This window comes from Artemia franciscana, chromosome 1, assembly GCF_032884065.1.
Source record: "Artemia franciscana chromosome 1, ASM3288406v1, whole genome shotgun sequence".
Lineage (NCBI taxonomy): Eukaryota > Metazoa > Arthropoda > Branchiopoda > Anostraca > Artemiidae > Artemia > Artemia franciscana.
In genome coordinates, this window is record NC_088863.1 from 10,069,555 (window position 1) to 10,087,296 (window position 17,742).

General features: G+C 34.4%; 2 protein-coding genes across 5 annotated transcripts in view; one reads left to right on the forward strand and one right to left on the reverse strand.

The window, feature by feature from the left end:
• The window catches only part of LOC136028047 (eukaryotic translation initiation factor 4 gamma 1-like), a 34,364-nt gene extending 24,997 nt beyond the window's left edge, over window positions 1-9,367 (forward strand). The window contains exons 2-5 of the mRNA XM_065706026.1: window positions 2,800-3,180; window positions 4,437-4,535; window positions 5,276-5,617; window positions 9,293-9,367. Coding sequence (XP_065562098.1) covers window positions 2,800-3,180; window positions 4,437-4,535; window positions 5,276-5,617; window positions 9,293-9,367 — 897 coding nt within the window. The remainder of the gene's footprint in view (window positions 1-2,799; window positions 3,181-4,436; window positions 4,536-5,275; window positions 5,618-9,292) is intronic.
• Window positions 1-17,742, reverse strand: part of LOC136025399 (uncharacterized) — a 597,112-nt gene that overhangs the window by 105,223 nt on the left and 474,147 nt on the right. The window lies entirely within an intron of this gene.

Here is a 17,742-nt window from a genome sequence, read left to right on the forward strand (position 1 = left end):
AAAGAAGGGACTAAATTGACTTTGCAGCCAGTTGAACTTTATGCTTTTCAATTGTAGACATCGTGACGGACGAAAACTTGGAACAATATTTTATATAATCTAGTTGGTATTATAAAGCTATCCGTAACTTTTCAGGATTAAAATAACATAGGTGACACTAATTATTACGAAACTACCTCATTGTTTTACGTTATCGTTTGTACCTGTTGTGTAAACACTTAATTCTGGGTTACAGTTAGTATGGGTAGGCTACACCAACTAGCAAAAGTTACAAACCCCTCTTCACTGAAGATGATTGTAGCTTAACAGCCGATTATTACTTACAAGTCCCCTACATGTCTTACTCAACAACACTGGAACCAAATTGGTCTTATCATCAAATACACCGGAAACAAATAATAGGTACACCAACTCGCAAAAGTTGCAAACCCCTCATTGCAACTAGCAAAAGTTGCAAACCCCTCATCGCTGAGGATGATTTTAGCCTAACAGCCGACATGTAGGGGACTTACAAGTCCCCTACATGTCTTACCACTGGAACCAAATTGGTCTTACCATCAAATACAACGGAAACAAAAAATAGGTACACCAACTAGTAAGAGTTGCGAACCCCTCATTGCCGAGGATGATTATGAGCTAACAGCCGACTGTTGCTTACAACTCCCCTATATGTCTCACAATTGGTATCGGCCTATTTTTGGTTTCAGTGTGTACCTTACTACTGAAGTTGTCAACCCCTTTAAACTTTCAAACTGGTATATCTCATGAAGGAATTTTTGTAAAAAAAATGGATGAGATATACTTTGATCAGCTCATCAAAAGCTATCGACTGCCGTCGAAAAAAAAATCTATCTGTCTTAGTTCAAAAGTTGACTTTTTTGCCGTAGGCCAACTTTCTAACGTCATCACTTAGAAAGGAGCAAAGGATTAACTCTAATTTCTTTAGCAATGAGAGAACTTTTCAAGTTTAAGAGGCACATCTGATACCATTTCTCTACCGCAATCCCAAGTGCGAAAAACCGAATGATAAACTCAGCCGAAATCACGGCAGCACTTTCGGACCCGTGTGAAAATGCCGCTTTTTTGCTTCTCTAAATTTTTCTATTTATCACTCAAAGAAGATATATTGGCTGTGGGGCAGGGTAACTGTCGCATATATTTAATACTTATAGATTTTAGTCCATCTTCAATTTGAAACTGGTGCCTGCCTGCTTGCCTGCTAGAACGGAGCTTTCCACTCGAAAGCAGAAACATGGTTTGATGAAACGAAAGCTTGGCTGCATAACTTCAAATAGTCCTCTCAGACATAGGCTATACAACTCCTCTTCACTTCAAACACTATAGGCTCTGGCTCAAGGACAAGCAAAAACCATCCTTTTTGGCCCCAGGCAAGAGTTCTACGAAGCTTTCCAAAATGTAAAGTCATATTCATCAATCCGGCCTAAGGTCCACACTTTCCGTAAAAACCGCAGATGTTAGACCCTTACCACTTTCTAGGAATAAGCTGAAATCGGGGTGCTAGGAACAAAAAAAAAAAAAAACACGACAAAACCAAAGTGTTGCTCTCGCAACACAACTACAAATAAAAGAGTAAAATTTGTATGAAATAAATATAAATATACAGACTAGTTTTCACGGAACTAGAAGGAGATATGCGGAAACAATCTATCCCACTCTCCTCTCTTCTTCCTGCCCTTGGCATATGTCCAGTTTTTCTTCCTTGCATTCTTCATTTGCTTTTACAAATGTTATGGATAAAGTTGAAAGAATTTACATCAAATTTTATTCTCGGTTTTTTTGATTGGATTGTTTCCAGACAAAAAAAAGTCTCCGCCTGTCTCCCCCCCCCTCAACTTTGAAAACAGATAAATTTCTCTCTCTCTCTCTTTCTTTCTTTCTTTCTTTCTTTTTTTTTCTCTTTCTCTTTGCAAATCGAATTTCCATCGTTCTCTGTGTTCATTACCCTTGGAATTTATGTCGAGAATAAATATATGCATGTATGTTTGTGTACATTGCTTGAAGCCAAACATTTTAAGAACCTAATGGATGATTTGACCTGAATTGCCTTACAATATCACCAGAAATGTTGGGTCTTTTCGAGACAGGCCAAAAAGGTCAGAACTTTTGTGATGAATTAATTAGGGAAAAGTAGAAGTTGAGTTACAGACCTGACAACTCAACAATCAATTTGATTGCTACTAGATACTCAGAAATTTTTTTCTTCTGTGCTATTTTCAGAATCGTTTTTTTAAGCAAGTACACCCAAATGGGATGAATATGGGGCATGTTGCTCACCCTGCTAAGGTCAAAATACATACAAATTACATTTTTTTAAATATAAATAAAAGGCACTTTCTTATCAAAAAAGATGTTTATTCAAAAAGGCGAAAAATAGCTGGGTGTCACTCGTTATTTAGCTGTATGGGAAAGTAGCTTGATTTTTTTTTTTTTTTTTTTTTTTTAGATCGGTGATTCTGATCCATTGACTGGTCTCCAGTAATAGACTCACTATTTACTGGAGGATAAGGGTTGATTTTTTTTCTATTTGGTGGGATGGGGTTCAGATATTCGTCTTTGAGTTTCTCAAAATATACTTTAAACTGTAAACTCTGAGGCTCTGGTGACCAAAAACATGTTCTTTTTCATAATAAACTCACCACCGATGAAATGATGAAATTCTAGTTTAATTGCCAGACCAATATGCTGGTGGTTCTTGCTCAACAGGGCTGATCTTTATGAAAGCCAAAATCCCAATATAATACGAACTTAGTTGTACTTATACTTGCCTTGTCATTTTAGGAAGCTGTTGATTGTGTCAAAGAACAGATGTACGATAAGTCAATTGTGCAGTTCATCGAGAATGGCCTCAATAACGTTATTGAACGTAAGCCAGTTGCAAGAGCTGATTTTGGGAAACTTCTCAGGGAGCTATTGACGAAGCAATTGATATCCCGTGAAGGATTTATTAAAGGTTTTAGGACTATCTTGGAAGGAGCTTTTGATATAATTGTGGATAAGCCTAAACTAGTTGAGAATTTAGCTCAAATTCTAGTGCCTGCCTTGGAGCAAGATGCTCAATGTTTGCATGCAGTTAAAGATATGGAATATTTAGTGTCTGAAGAGATAACGACGAGGGGACGTTTGGCGGCCGCAGTTTTAACTGAGTTAGTAAAATCAAAAGTAAGTTCTTTTGTCTCTCAGTTATGTTTAATTCCAAACCTATGATACAAATTTAGCCGGCCGAATCATGTCCTTTATTTAAAAATTAATGTCTATATGACTTTATGCGCTGAGCTTAGAGTAGAAGTAAAAGAGCCAAAGCAAAGAAAAGTAAAAGTAAAGTGTAAAGAAGTTGGAGTAGAAGTAAAGGAGTTTGAGTAAAAGTAAAGAGAAGTAGAACTAAAAGCAGTAAAATAAAACCCTTCTTTTCCAAAAGAAGTAAAATAAAGTAAAATAAAAGTAAAAGAACTAAAAGAAGTAAAATAAAACCATTAAAACATAATACGTATATTTGCTTCCTCTAATCGTTATTTACTAAGGCTGACCAATAAAGTTCTAGGCTTAACGCGAATTTAAAAGCGATTTTTTAATAATTTTTTTCTTTCAAAAGGAAAACAAATTTGGGCCTGATCATGCGTTATTTGCTTGACAAAATATGAATACGAATGATAGGAATCTCAATACGTGTTCCCTCCTCCCATTGAAGATCTCTGACAGCCCCTTTCACAATAATATTTTTGTGATTGGCTTAAGCTTTAGCTAAATTTCAGTACTGGTGAGGTCCCGTTGTGAATGGGACATTACTGACGCTGAAATAAATGCACTGATTTCAATATCATGATTGTGGCGTTAGACGCAGCCGAGTAAAAAATATTCTCCAGCCCATAGTAACCGAAACCATTCAATGACCAGCTTGACCCAGTGAAAAACACTTGGAGAAGTTCTGAAAATTAATTCAATGCCGGTTTTCATTTTAATCCCCCACCTATTTGGTGGTTTTTGATTATATGCTTGGTTAATTTCATGCTATCTTAATCAGTCACAAATAAAAACCATACGAAGTTTATTTTAACCAATAGAAACAGGATTTATTTAAACGGACTTTCCCAAATTTACCTCTAAAACGGTTATTGGTTTTTTGTAGCAAAAAGATTTGTTTTCATTGTTGATTATAATCCTTATGTTTTGGGAAACATAGGGACCTTTTGGCTCCATGAAGATTAGGATCCTTTAGTGCCTATATCAAGGAAAACCCTGAAAAAAAGTGGGCTTGGTCAATTTAGCTTCTGAAATGCATGCATGATGATGATGTAACTACTCAACAGAATTCAATAAGGTGGCTTTTGCTCAACAGGACTGATACCAAGACAAAGTTTTTCTTCAGTGTCGACATTGACTCGTAGCATATTTTCAACTGTGTATTTCCGTAATTTCAGGATAAAGAGACAGCGGCTCGTTTATGGCACGCTTCCGGTCTTACTTGGGAATCCTTTGGAGCCAAAACTAGTGATAATGTAGAGCAACTTATTAGTTCGGTAAGCTCTTTTTTTTTTTTTTTTTTTTTTTTTTTTTTTTTTTTTTTTTTTTTTTTTTTTTAGTTTCACCATATCCTATCTTGTACATTTATAAGTTATTAGATGAAAATCTGACGACAAGTATATAGAAATAGAAAATAATCTAATCACAGAACAATAAATCGTTAATTATGCGATAAATCGGTAAATCAAATAATAAGATGAATATCCACTACTGACCTGTGAGAAATGAATCGAAACATAATTCAAACATACAGACAAGAAAGGGATTTTGTTACGCAGATAAGTAGATAGCAAGAGGAGGGGAGGGGGGCATAAATAAGAAAATGAATGTGTATATTAATCAAGTCACAAGAGCTGGATTGGCTCTTTGCTCATTATTGCAGCAGAGGTTGAAATGTCCAAAAGATGTAGAACTTGCAAAATTGCTTTGAACAGATTCGCTTTAATCTGTATTTGTTTATTGTTTAAAGTTTTCGCCTGAATGGGACTGTACCTCATATTACAAGTTAATATTAATTCGGCTGATATGACTTAAGATCCCTTGGAATAAATTTTTTTTTCAAGCTTAAGCTGACTTAAGACTTACTTAAACTTACAACTTAGGCTTACAATCTGACGTTTTAAGCTCAACAAGCTCTATCGACAAAACTACCGTAGCTTCTGAATTTCCTTAGTCCTTTGTCCTTTTCCTTAGAAAAGTCTTTTCATCATCTAACTCCTTCATACTACCTTTTCAGGAGGAGGAAAGAATGCAAAATACTGGAGAACAATTAAGTAAAGAAAGGGACAAGATGGAAGGCCAAAGGCAGGAAGAGCAACGCCAACAAGTACGCCTTGAAGAGGAAAGTACACTATTTGAAGAGGAGAGAAGGAAATTCGAACAGGAAAAAAGAAAATTGAAAGATGAAGCTCAAAGAAAATGTGCAGAAGAAAAGCATCTGCTTGAAAAAGAGAGGGCTCGAAAAGCAAAGGAGCTGGAAAAACAAATGGAGGAGGTTATTTTAATGTTTTGTTATGATAATAATTTTATCCAAGTATATCCAAAGAAGTCTAATTTTATTTTCACCAAAATTTTCATGGTACTGCCAATTTTTTTTTTGGTATAGTCACATTAAAAAGCGATGCCAAAAAAACAACAAAAAAACAAAGAAAACAAAACAGTTATCAATCCTCCTGATTTTCGTTATACATTTTTACAAAACTAGGTATAAAACTCTTCGCTAGCCACTGGTGGGCACAGCATACCGGCTGAAGTTTGTCAACAGGGACTGCAACCCTGCACTGGGGTCGTTTGGTTGTGGATTGAGTGGGGGGGGGCTTGTGGATTGGGCGGATCAAAGATTTTCGTCCAAAATCCATGCAGAGTTTCTCTCTTCTTTTTTCCCGAGTCTGTATTTTAAACTTTGTCAGCAGCTCTTCATACAACATTTCTGCCTGCTTCGAAACTATCATTAGAGCTCTTTTCTGAACTCTTTCAAGCCTGGCGCTTTGGTCAGCCGTCAGTCCAAAACGCCATACAGGAGCTGCATATTCCAGAATTGGGCGAACAAAATATGTAAATATTAGGAGGAGGTGATCTGGAGGGGCACTATGTTTTGACATAAGCTTGAGCATCTGCAGCCCAGCATTACCCCTTTTTACTAGACTAGTTGTGTTTGCTTCCCATTTTAAATCACTGGTTATAATAACTCCAAACAGTTTAATCTTACTGACTTTGAGAGAATCAGAGATAGTTGGCAGTAAATTAGGTTCAGAAGAATTTAAAAAAGAAAAAGTTACAATAGAATATTTACTGTCATTTACTGTCATATTTGAAACGGAAGTTTTAGTCTTCACATTATCAATTAAAATTTGAGCTTTGCTACGTCCATTTGCCTTACATATTTCTCCAAGGGTAAGGTCATCAACATATTTCCAACGGACTTCACAATCATTTGCAATATTATTAATCATAACTAGAAAAAGAATAGGACCCAGGATGGTACCTTGAGGTACACCACAAAAACTGGCTCAGGTTCAGAGAAAGACTTCTTATATTTAAAAATTTGGAACCTATTTATGAAAAAACTCTGAATAATTTTCATAACAGCAGGGTTCACTCTAAAATCAATTAAAAGCTTCGAAATTAAAATGTTATGATCAATCAGATCGAAACCCTTTTTAAAATCAATTGTTATTAAGTTTAGCCATTTACCAGGCTCATCAACATGCTTAAAAATAAAATGTTAAAGATTGACTAGATAATGGGATGTTGACGTATTTTTTCTGTTACCGTACTGATGAGGATCTAGGAGGGGTTCAACTTCAGCTTTTAGCCAATTTGCTACAAAGCTTTTGTACATTTTGCTGAACAAGGGGGTCAAAGTGATTGGTCTCACGCCGTCAAAATTAAGTTCAGCATCTTTTTTAGGCATTTGAGTAACATATCCCGTTTTCCATATCTGTTGGCAAACTGAAGAAGTTTAAATGCAATTAAAAATTTGCGTTAGTGGCTTAGTCAATTTGTCAGGAAATGCTTTTATAAGTTCAATCGGAATATCAATAGAAGTTATACTAGTTCGATTAAGTTTCTTTATTTTACTGAAAACTTGATCCTCAGAAATAGTAGGTAAGGGTATGTCGTCATGTGGTATTTTCTGATACTCTTGGGTAGTTTTATTTACATCAAGAGGCGGCAAAGATTGAATTATTCTGGCCAAATGACCATTTAACTAGTTAGCAACTTTTTCATCATTAGAATCCGAACAAAAATCAACACCACTAGGGGATTTTCCACAAATTCGTTTTATTTCCTTATACCATATGCTAGGCTCTGATTCAAAAAGGTTATCAATTTTTTTGTGGTAATACTCAGCTGCAGTTTTTCTTGTCATTTTACGTATTTTGTTAAGGAGTATATTAGGATTTCCTATTTTAAGAAAACCTAGAATGAATCATTATTAGCTTCCTAGAAAATAACGTTTCAGTCAACTCTTGAACTGGTCAACATTTTCTGCCTTCCTTTGGCTGAAGGTTGACAATTCCACACCTGTTGCTTTGGAAAACACCGAAACAAGATGCTCATTGAGTACTCCAAGCTTTTGACAGTATTCCTAAATAACTTTGGTTTTCATCACAATGAGAAAAGGATTTGAACCAAAATGTTTCCCAAAAGCTTCTGACGGATATCGATTTAACATTAATAAACAAAAATTGAGTATTATTTTTAAACCTTGCGTTATCACCTAAATTACAAACAAACAAGATAATCACCTGATTTGATGAGAGAATTACCGTGATCACCTAAGACAACTATATTTGTAAAAGCTAAAAAAAGCTTTTCCCATGCTGACCAAGGGCTCATATGGCGGGGGTACTGACACCCTGATTTACTTCCCTCAGACTAGACTCCAAGTCTACAAAATAAATTTTACAAAATTAAAATGCAGTTTCCAGCTTAACATACAATCAAAATAAAACCTGAATAATTGAAACTTAGAAGTTTAGAATGTACAATTCAGACCCTTTTTTTTTCTAAGACATAAGGAATATCAGCTTTACTCATTTATCTTAGAAGCATTCATGGATAAAAGAAAACTACAATTAGAATATCTTGCCAATTCATCCAGGTGTTCATTAGCCTTTTCAGGGAAAATAATTACACTAGATGGTGAAACTATAAACACGTCATCATCAATGACTGACGTAAGTAATCCCCAGGGATGTAAAATAAATGTTATTCACACAGGTCAGACACAGTACGCATTAAAATTTATGGAATAGTGCAGCAAAAGTTAGCCAGAAATGCACCAGAAACCATCAAGACTCACTCTAAGCATTGTCTCAGTAGGATAATAGTCAAACCAGTACCAAAATATATCTTTAACCCCTAAGCAACTTACCCTTCTCAATCACATCTTAAGAAAAAATATTAAAAACCTCTAAAATCTAGGAAAATTAGGGTTTTAATTCACCATGTTCCAGCGCAGAGTTCATAAACATGCTAGACTGCGCAAATAGTAGAAGGGTGTTTCCTGAATCCGAACCGCGCCTTCTCAAAAAATCCCTACAGGCTTGGGGGATTACAGAATCTTTTATTCATAATATTGTCATTTAATTTTGAGAATAAAGGCAACATCGAAATTGGTCTCCAGTTTAAGGGTCTCTTTTAGTATTAACATGCTTTCACTTAGTATTCAATACATCAAATTGTATTTATATACTGTATATTGAATATTAGTAAATTAGTATTTACGGTATTATTACTTAAATACTAATTTCAATATTTACGTTATAAGACCATCACTCCCAGATTAATAATAAATCCTATTATTAGCTTAATTCCAACATGTAAAGGAGATAATTGGAAAAAGAAATCATAATTCCTTCCCTTCTAAAGGAAAGTTCTCCTAAGAGAACATCTAAACATTTAAGATCTTAACGTAAGATCCCTTTTATAGGATCTTAGATATGAGCAAAGGTAGCATATGTTCCATGCTTTAATAGATCACAAACTTAAAGATCAAAACAGAGAATAACACACATGAAAAAAAAAATATTCACCTAATATCGCTGGTATTACTTGAATTTTATTCTTCTATATTTGTGCATACATTACTTGAGACGTAAAAAATCGCCAATAATTTTTTGTTTGTTATCATTTTACCTTTCATATAAATAACAATATTATACGATTTTTTTTCTCTCTATATTCAATCTTGTGTGGGCCCCGTAACATCGTTCAAGGAACCTCAAATTAATTTTAATTTTCCAAGGACTACCTGAGTGATCCTAAAGATGCCTTCGGGTTCGATGGGGCCAGTTTGGATACCACTGATGTAAATACATGAAGTTCAGAATCCCTTAGCATCATACCTTAGGTATTAATGACACAACATGGCGTAGGCATTGATGATTTATGATTGGTACTAGAGATATAACATGACGATAAGATAAAATTTTTCGCAAAATGGACTATCATATGCCCTGATGGGCTAAATTTGTATTTCAAGTGTTCAAAACAAAAATGATATTAATATAAAATAAAAAAATCAAATAAAAAAAAAATAAAATTAAATGTGGTAGCATAAAACTAAAATGAAAACTATATATGGCAAAAAAAACTCATCTACCTACATAAGTGGGGGTAAAAATTATACAAGGCAAAAAAAACTCATCTACCTATATAAGTGGTGGTGTCAATCAATAAGTGGTGGTAAAAATTATATAAGGCAAAAAAAACTCATCTACCTATATAAGTGGTGGTGTCAATCAATCACTCCGAATAGTAAGTAATCTAGAAAAAATCATTTGAGGGTTCTGACAAGTACCTGAAGTAATTCTTCACTGTACAACCAGGTTCAGTTGGTTTCAATGTATAAACAATATACCAAAATATTTCAGTGCCGGTGGTTTGAGTATAAATAAGGAAAACCACTCTACATTTTCTTCGAATTTAAACTAGTTTAAAAAAATTAAAAAAAAAAAATCTTTTTCGAAACCACAACAACAGCAAAATTTAATTAAAAAAAACAGTACATGATGTTGGAAAGACAAGAAAAAACTATGTCACCATCTTGAGCATTGTTGTCAATTAGAGGGTCAGGAGGACTTTACCCCCTAGATTTTAGTGGCCAAGCCCTTTATTCTCAAAAATGTCTTTTTTTGGCAGCATTTCCATTGAACTTTCTTTTTTGCTGTGTTCACTGAAAAATTGGAAAAATGACAAACTTGGCTCAACCCCCTAGATATTGAAAACTAGTTTTTATTAACTGAAAATAATGGGCGACATTAAAAACTAAAGCGAACCAAAATTATTCCGTATTCATAATGGGCTGTCCCCTCCTCAACGCACCACCTTTACGGTAAAGTTTTTTATTGTTTTAAAAAGTAGAGCTCTGAGAAAGAGGCAATCTTTAGCGTAAAGAGGGGGGCATTTAGGAGGGGACTGCTCCTCTCATATACAGATTAATTTATGTTCGTTTAAAGTTTTAATGTCACTGCTTACTTTCAGATAAAAAAAACTTGTTGTTGTAATTTTTTAATTTCTGAAGGTTTTTTAAATAATACGTTTTGATTTTGACCCACCGTAAATGAATAATTAAAACAAAAATTGAATATTAATTTTAATTATTTAGCTAAATGGCTTTTTCAAAGTTTTGATTGGACGATTTTGAGAAAAAAATTGCAGTAGAGGAGGCCTAGGTGCCCTCCAATTTTTTCAGATACTTAACCAGGCCACTGGCACTTTTAATTTTATTTACGAACGTTTTTATTAGTGATTTCGCTAGTAACTTACAAATTAACTTACGTGACGAACTTCTGTATTCGTATATTTTTATTACTTATATAAGGGGTTTCGTTCCCTCGTCAATACCTCGTTCTTTCCGCTAAAGTTTGAATTTTGTTCGAATCCCTTAAGAATGACCCCTGAATCACAAAGGCCGTTTAATTAGAATAAATAGCTCTTTTGGAAGTACTAAAAATACTTTAGTGTAAAGAGCGAGGTATTGAGGAGGGAACAAACCCCCTCATATACGTAATAATTTATGTTCGTTTTAAGTTTTAATATTGCTCCTTACTTTAATATAAAAACGTGTTTTTTTACTCAATTTCTCGTTTTTTTCAAATAACGCTGGAAAATCCAGTACCCCCTTCATAGAAATTATCCTCTCTCATAATAAATTCGTCCATGGAAAGATCCTCTCATTTATTATGAAATGATTCTTGTTCGTAATTCAATTATTATTAATTATGAATTCGTGGATTAATCAGATTGAGAATGAACTACTATCAAAAGGTATTCAGGAAGCTGCTATTATTGGCGTTGATGGGTTAACTTTGGCAAAGTCTAGGGAATTTCTTATCACAGAAGCTCAGTTTAAATTTTTAGCAACATTTGACATGGAAGAGTTCTTCAAAAAAGGTATTAAAGTGGGACTCTGGGAGTTTTCCCCCATCGCAGAATGTCTTGGTGAATTTCTGGCACTGAATAAAAAACATTGCCTTTATGTAGTGAAAACGGACCAATTGTATATTGTAGCTCTGTATGATAAGAAAAGATGCCGAACAGGTCCAGCAATTGTTGGGGAGTTCGCTGACCTTAGAAAAGGGAGTGCTTTTAATCAAAGTAAGTGGTTAAAAGACAAAACCAGAGGAGTTTCTCCAGCATATGAACTGTTTTGGTTTAGGAAATCTATGATGCCAACTTATAATGATATGCCGTATTATGACAGCCGTATTATAATAATACCAGAACAGGATGAGTCTGAACTAGCCAATACGGCTGAAGAAGACATAGTTGTACCTTCAATTATGGAGAAGGAAAAAATGGACGGTTTGTTTCAATTTGGTACATTTAATTATGATCTATTCAGTTGGAGAAAATCGAAAGTATATTAGTGGTGATTCAAAAATATCCTGGTTGTTTAAGTCTTTTGACTTTAACATAATGGAAAATCAAATTATTTAAGTAGCTAGGAAAAGAACTGCCAAGACAGTATTTTTGCATCAACCGTATTTATTTCATCTTTCTTCTCCAAAGCTAACCGGGTATTATAACATTATTGAGAGGTGTTTAATGACTTATTATGAAGAAACATGCAATGTCAGAAAACTATTGTAATTAACCAAAAGATATTTTACGTAAATGATCGCCACTATTCATCTATCTATAAAAGAGATATATCATGCTGGTATCGGGCAGGCTCCTGTTAAATTCAATAGACTGAACCCGATAAAGAGGTCGCCAAATTTCTAGCTCCGACTCAAACTTTATATATTCAACTAGCTGTTGGTGTGGCGCTTCGCACCACATGACCTTCGTCATATGCTGGCAGTCCCCGTCATATGCATGAAGTTGAAATCAATGATAAACTACATGGTAAAACTTAAGGAGTTTGGGTCAGTGCGATGCTGGATGTACTCAGTGGAATGGCAAAACTGAAGATTGCCAAACGCAAATATACTAATCTGACTACATGATAAAATTACTTCTAATGAAGTTGACGATGTGATTTCCACTGAAATACCTGATGAAAATGTCGATAAGGGCTTACATGGTATTGTGGTAAAAAATATGTTACATGGACCTTGCGGTGCACTGAATGAAAAATCACCATGCATGGCCAAATGAAGGTGCACAAAGCAATATACTAAACATTTAGTACCCAACACAATTACTGGCAATGATGGTTACCCACAAAATAGAAGAAGATCTACTGAAGATGGTGGTAAAACAGCAATAATAAAAAAGTGTAACAGTACCACCATCGAAGTAGATAACCAGAAGGTTGTTCCATTTTCCCCTTTATTATCAAAAACATTTAATGCAGACATAAACGTTGAATACTGTAACTCCGTGAAGGCAATCAAATACATATGTAAATACGTCGACAAAGGCAGTGAAATGGTAGTTCTTGGCTTGCAGTCCAAAACCAGTGATATCGTTACAATCGTAAAATATCAGGCCGGAAGATACATAAGCAGTAATGAAGTTGTTTGGCGAATTCTTTCATTTCCGATACATGAAAGAAGTCCAGCTGTTGTTGGCTTAGCGGTACATTTACAGAATGGTCAACGTGTTTATTTTTCGGAATCCAACGTGCAACAAAGAGCCCTGAATCCACCGGATACAACGTTAACTGCACTCTTTTTGTTATGCCAAAATGATTTTTTTGCAAAAAAAAAACTGCTGTTTACTGAAAAGTGCCTTCGTATTACACGTGGAATGCTAAAAATACAGGGTAAGTCAGTCGACGGTCAACCTTCCATCTTCAAAGATACCACAATAGGAAGACTCAACACCGTTCACCCCAATCAACATGAATGCTTCTTTCTCCACCTGGTTATAGTGAATGTAACCGGTCCAACGTCCTTTGAGTATTTGAGAACTGTAAACGGTACTGTACATGAAACTTACCGTAGTGTATGCCAAGCTCTGAATTTATTGGAGAACGTCCAACACTGGGATAACTGCATCAATGACGCGTGTGAAACATCAACTCGAAGTCAAATTCGTACATTGTTTGGAATCATACTAACAACTTGCTCTCCTTCAGCTCCTACAGAGTTATGGGAGAAATATAAATCGAAAATGGCCGAGGATATACTCCATCAAAAACGATTAGAGATGTCAGATATGACTTTTGATTTTACATCAGAAATTTATGACTACACTTCAGTTATTATTGAAGATTTGTGCTTATGTATGGCAAACAAACCTCTTCGGGACTTGGGAATGCCTTCACCTAATCGTACCACTGCTGTTTCGACATGTATAGAATTATATCGTGAAAAAAGTTACAACACGAGTGATCTATTGTCGTATGCACAAAATAATATTTCAAAGTTAACGTCTGAGCAAAAAGATATTTATGATAGGATAATACATTGTGTCGATAACAACGTTGGAGAAATGCGTGGTAGCTGTATATAGCACGTAGCTGGCTCCAAATTAACCCAATTCTAATTTTATAGTCAATTAGAAATTTTTAAAATCTGGTTCGCTTAAATAAGGGTATTTCTGAAATATCAATCTGAATGGCCCTTAGGATATACCTTCTTCATCTCTAAATTAAAAGTAAACCGAAAGCGAAACTCGACCTAAATCGAAAGTAAACTTGCTCAGCGTATGGCGTTTAATCAATTCTATAAGTGTTATTGTAATACTTCGTCATATTTGTTTGCCTACAGCTCTTTTAACACGAGCCTCAAATAAAAAAAATTACAATATAATACAAAGGGGAGGGAATAAATTGTCCTGCAGAAACAATTTTCAAAATTTCTGACTCTTCTCTGCACTTTCTGCTCTTCTGTAAATAAGTATACCACCTTAATGTGTACTCAGAGCTTTATTCTTAAGACCAATAAAAAGAACTACTTTTTTTGAACATTCAACTCTTTTTAGGAAAAAATAAATACTTGGTTACGAAAGGTAGAGCTCAGACACCCCTAAAATTAAAAATTTGGTCAAATTTGTTAAAAAGTAAAAAAAATGCAAATAAATAAATAATCCGTGTGGTTGTAAAATTAGGTTTTGTATACCCCCTCCCGCAACAAAACCCCATTGATTATAACATATCCCAAAAATAATGGATTATATTAGTGATAAAATGTGTAAGGAGAGATAGGATAAATATATTTTGGGTGTGTTGAGCCCAAAGTTGCCATTTCTTCTGGGATCCATGTCAAAATATGCAAAAAAGGGCATTTTTGGTGTCCTTTCAGAAAATTTACGGGTCCGCTTGACTCAAACTCAAAGTAAAACCTCCAATACTAGATACCTGTCTATGTGTTCTAAGGGTAAGTTAACTATTCCTTTCAAGTTTAAATTTAATTTTTTCAGGGTTGCCAGTTTTCAAAAAAACAAATAAATGAGTATTATTTCTTTAAGCAAAGAAGAGAGAAGATATTTGTCATTAAAAATAATGAATTGTGTCCTGAAGACTACAGACTTTGGTTATTTTTTGAACAGCCCAAGTCAAAATTACACTGAATGTCCTTTAAAACAATCAAAAGGAAGCCATAATTAGACCCTAAATTTGTTTTGTGCAAGATCTCAAACAACTGCTAAATGTCCAATTGGTAAGCTTTTCAAATTCAGCAGAAAATAAACATAAAAATCATTAACAACTATAACATCAACTCAAAATAGTAAGCTTCAGCCAGGACAAGTCTATTTAAATCATATGCTATATTCTCATGCATTAAAATCAAGCAGTTGTGGGAAGTCATGGCTAATTGTAAAGCATTATTGTCCAGGTTCTAGGTCCGAGAGGTTCCAGGTTCAAACCTTGGCCTTAGCATTAATACAAAAGAAGAAAAAAAAACTAAAAAAGTTAAAAACCACAAAAAAACTAAAAAGAAAATACTAAAAAACTAAAAAAGCTAAAAAAAAAATAAAAAATAGAAAAAAAGGTAAAAAAACTAAAAACTAAAAACTAAAAAAACTGGGACCCTTGGACACAAATGACAACCGGGGGGCCCCCCCGGTATATATATATTAGGTGTTCTATATATATATATATATATATATATATATATATATATATATATATATATATATATATATATATATATATATATATATGTATATATATTAATAAGTTGTCTGTCTGTTATGTCTGTTACACTTTGTCTGTTAATCGGCTTGCTTGAATAATCAAATATCTTTGAAAAGACTACAGTATGAAAAGAGATTAAATTTCTTAAAGAGTAAAAAACTGGTAACTTCAAAAATCTATCTATCTATATATATATATAAATAAGTTGTCTGTCTGTTATGTCTGTTACACTTTGTCTGTTAATCGGCTTGCTTGAATAATCAAATATCTTTGAATAGACAACAGTATGAAAAGGGATTGAATTTCTTAAAGAGTAAAAAACTGGTAACTTCAAAAATCTATCTATCTATCTATATCTATATATATATGTTATGTCTGTTTCACTTTGTCTGTTAATCGGCTTGCTTGAATAATCAAATATCTTTGAAAAGACACAGTATGAAAAGAGATTGAATTTCTTAAAGAGTAAAAACTGGTAACTTCAAAAATCTATCTATCTATCTATCTATCTATATATATATATAAGAAAATAAGTTGTCTGTCTGTTATGTCTGTTTCACTTGGTCTGTTAATCGGCTTGCTTGAATAATCAAATATCTTTGAAAAGACAACGGTATGAAAAGAGATTGAATTTCTTAAAGAGTAAAAAACTGGCAACTTTATTCGCAAGTTTTACGTAGTTCAAAACACATATATAAATCTATCTATATTCATAGGTGGTACACAGGGACACAACTACAATGGCGCGTAACTAATAGGGCGCGTAACGACTTATGGCGCGTAACTAATATGGTGCGTAACGACTTTCGTGCGCGGGGGGCGCGAAGCACCCCCACCAACTTGATGTTGGGGTGGCGCGAAGCGCCACCCCAACATCTAGTATATATATATATATATATATATATATATATTTAAATATTCACAGGTGGGACACAGGGACACAATTACAATGGTGTGTAACTAATATGGCGCGTAACGACTTACGTTCGCGGTTTGGTGTTGGGGTGGCGCGAAGCACCATCCCAACAGCTAGTCCTTTATACAATTAAAATGGGTTACATAATCTACACTTTTCGTCATTGTCATCAATAATAGTAAAATTCTCATAGGATGACCAGCTACCCAATTATATAAACATAATGGACATATGTAAAACATTTTTCAATGTTGACTACCTCACTTCCAAAATAAAACTAGCTTGGGATCGATATAAGGAATGTTTTCTACGAGGAGGATTAATCGTGGGACGATAAAAAAACTTATTGGACGTATTTGTTGTTTGAATCTAGGTAGTATTCAAAAGCAATACCACAATATCATTTTATTTTGTTTCGATTAGTATGTCAACAAATTGACATATTTGTTATTGACGCAAGTTTTACGTAGTTCAAAACACATATATAAATCTATCTATATTCATAGGTGGTACACAGGGACACAACTTCAATGGCGCGTAACTAATATGGCGCGTAACGACTTATGGCGCGTAACTAATATGGTGCGTAACGACTTACGCGCGCGGGGGTGGGGGGGGCTTTGGGGGGGGGGGGCTTAGGTAGTATTCAAAAGCAATACCACAATATCATTTTATTTTGTTTCAATTAGTATGTCAACAAATTGAGTAAATACATGTGGCCCATGACGTAAGAGTGTCATACAACAGCTCAAAGAAGGAGAACAATTTTTTGTTAGAACTTCAAGGATTCTTTAGGAGAATATTTTCCTTTGAATTGATAACTCTTGAAAATCATCACTTAGAATCAAACATTTTTCCAAAGTCACTAAATTCCACAGGTTTTTCCGTTTCTCAAATCAAATCAATTCTAATCTTGATACTCTCGCTGCCGATTATAGACTAGCGATTTTGAGAAAAAAAGTTGCGCTGGAGGAGGACTAGGTACCCTCCGATTATTTCAGTTACTTAACAAGGCCACTAGCACTTTTAATTTTATTTACGAACGTTTTTATTAGTGATAGCAGTAACTTACAAATTAACTTACGTGACAAACTTCTATATTCGTTTATTTTTATTACTTACATAAGGGGGTTCGCCCCCTCGTCAATACCTTGTTCTTTACACTAAAGTTTGAATTTTGTTCGAATTCCTTAAGAATGACCCCTGAATCACAAAGGCCGTTTAATTCGAATAAATAGCTCTTTTG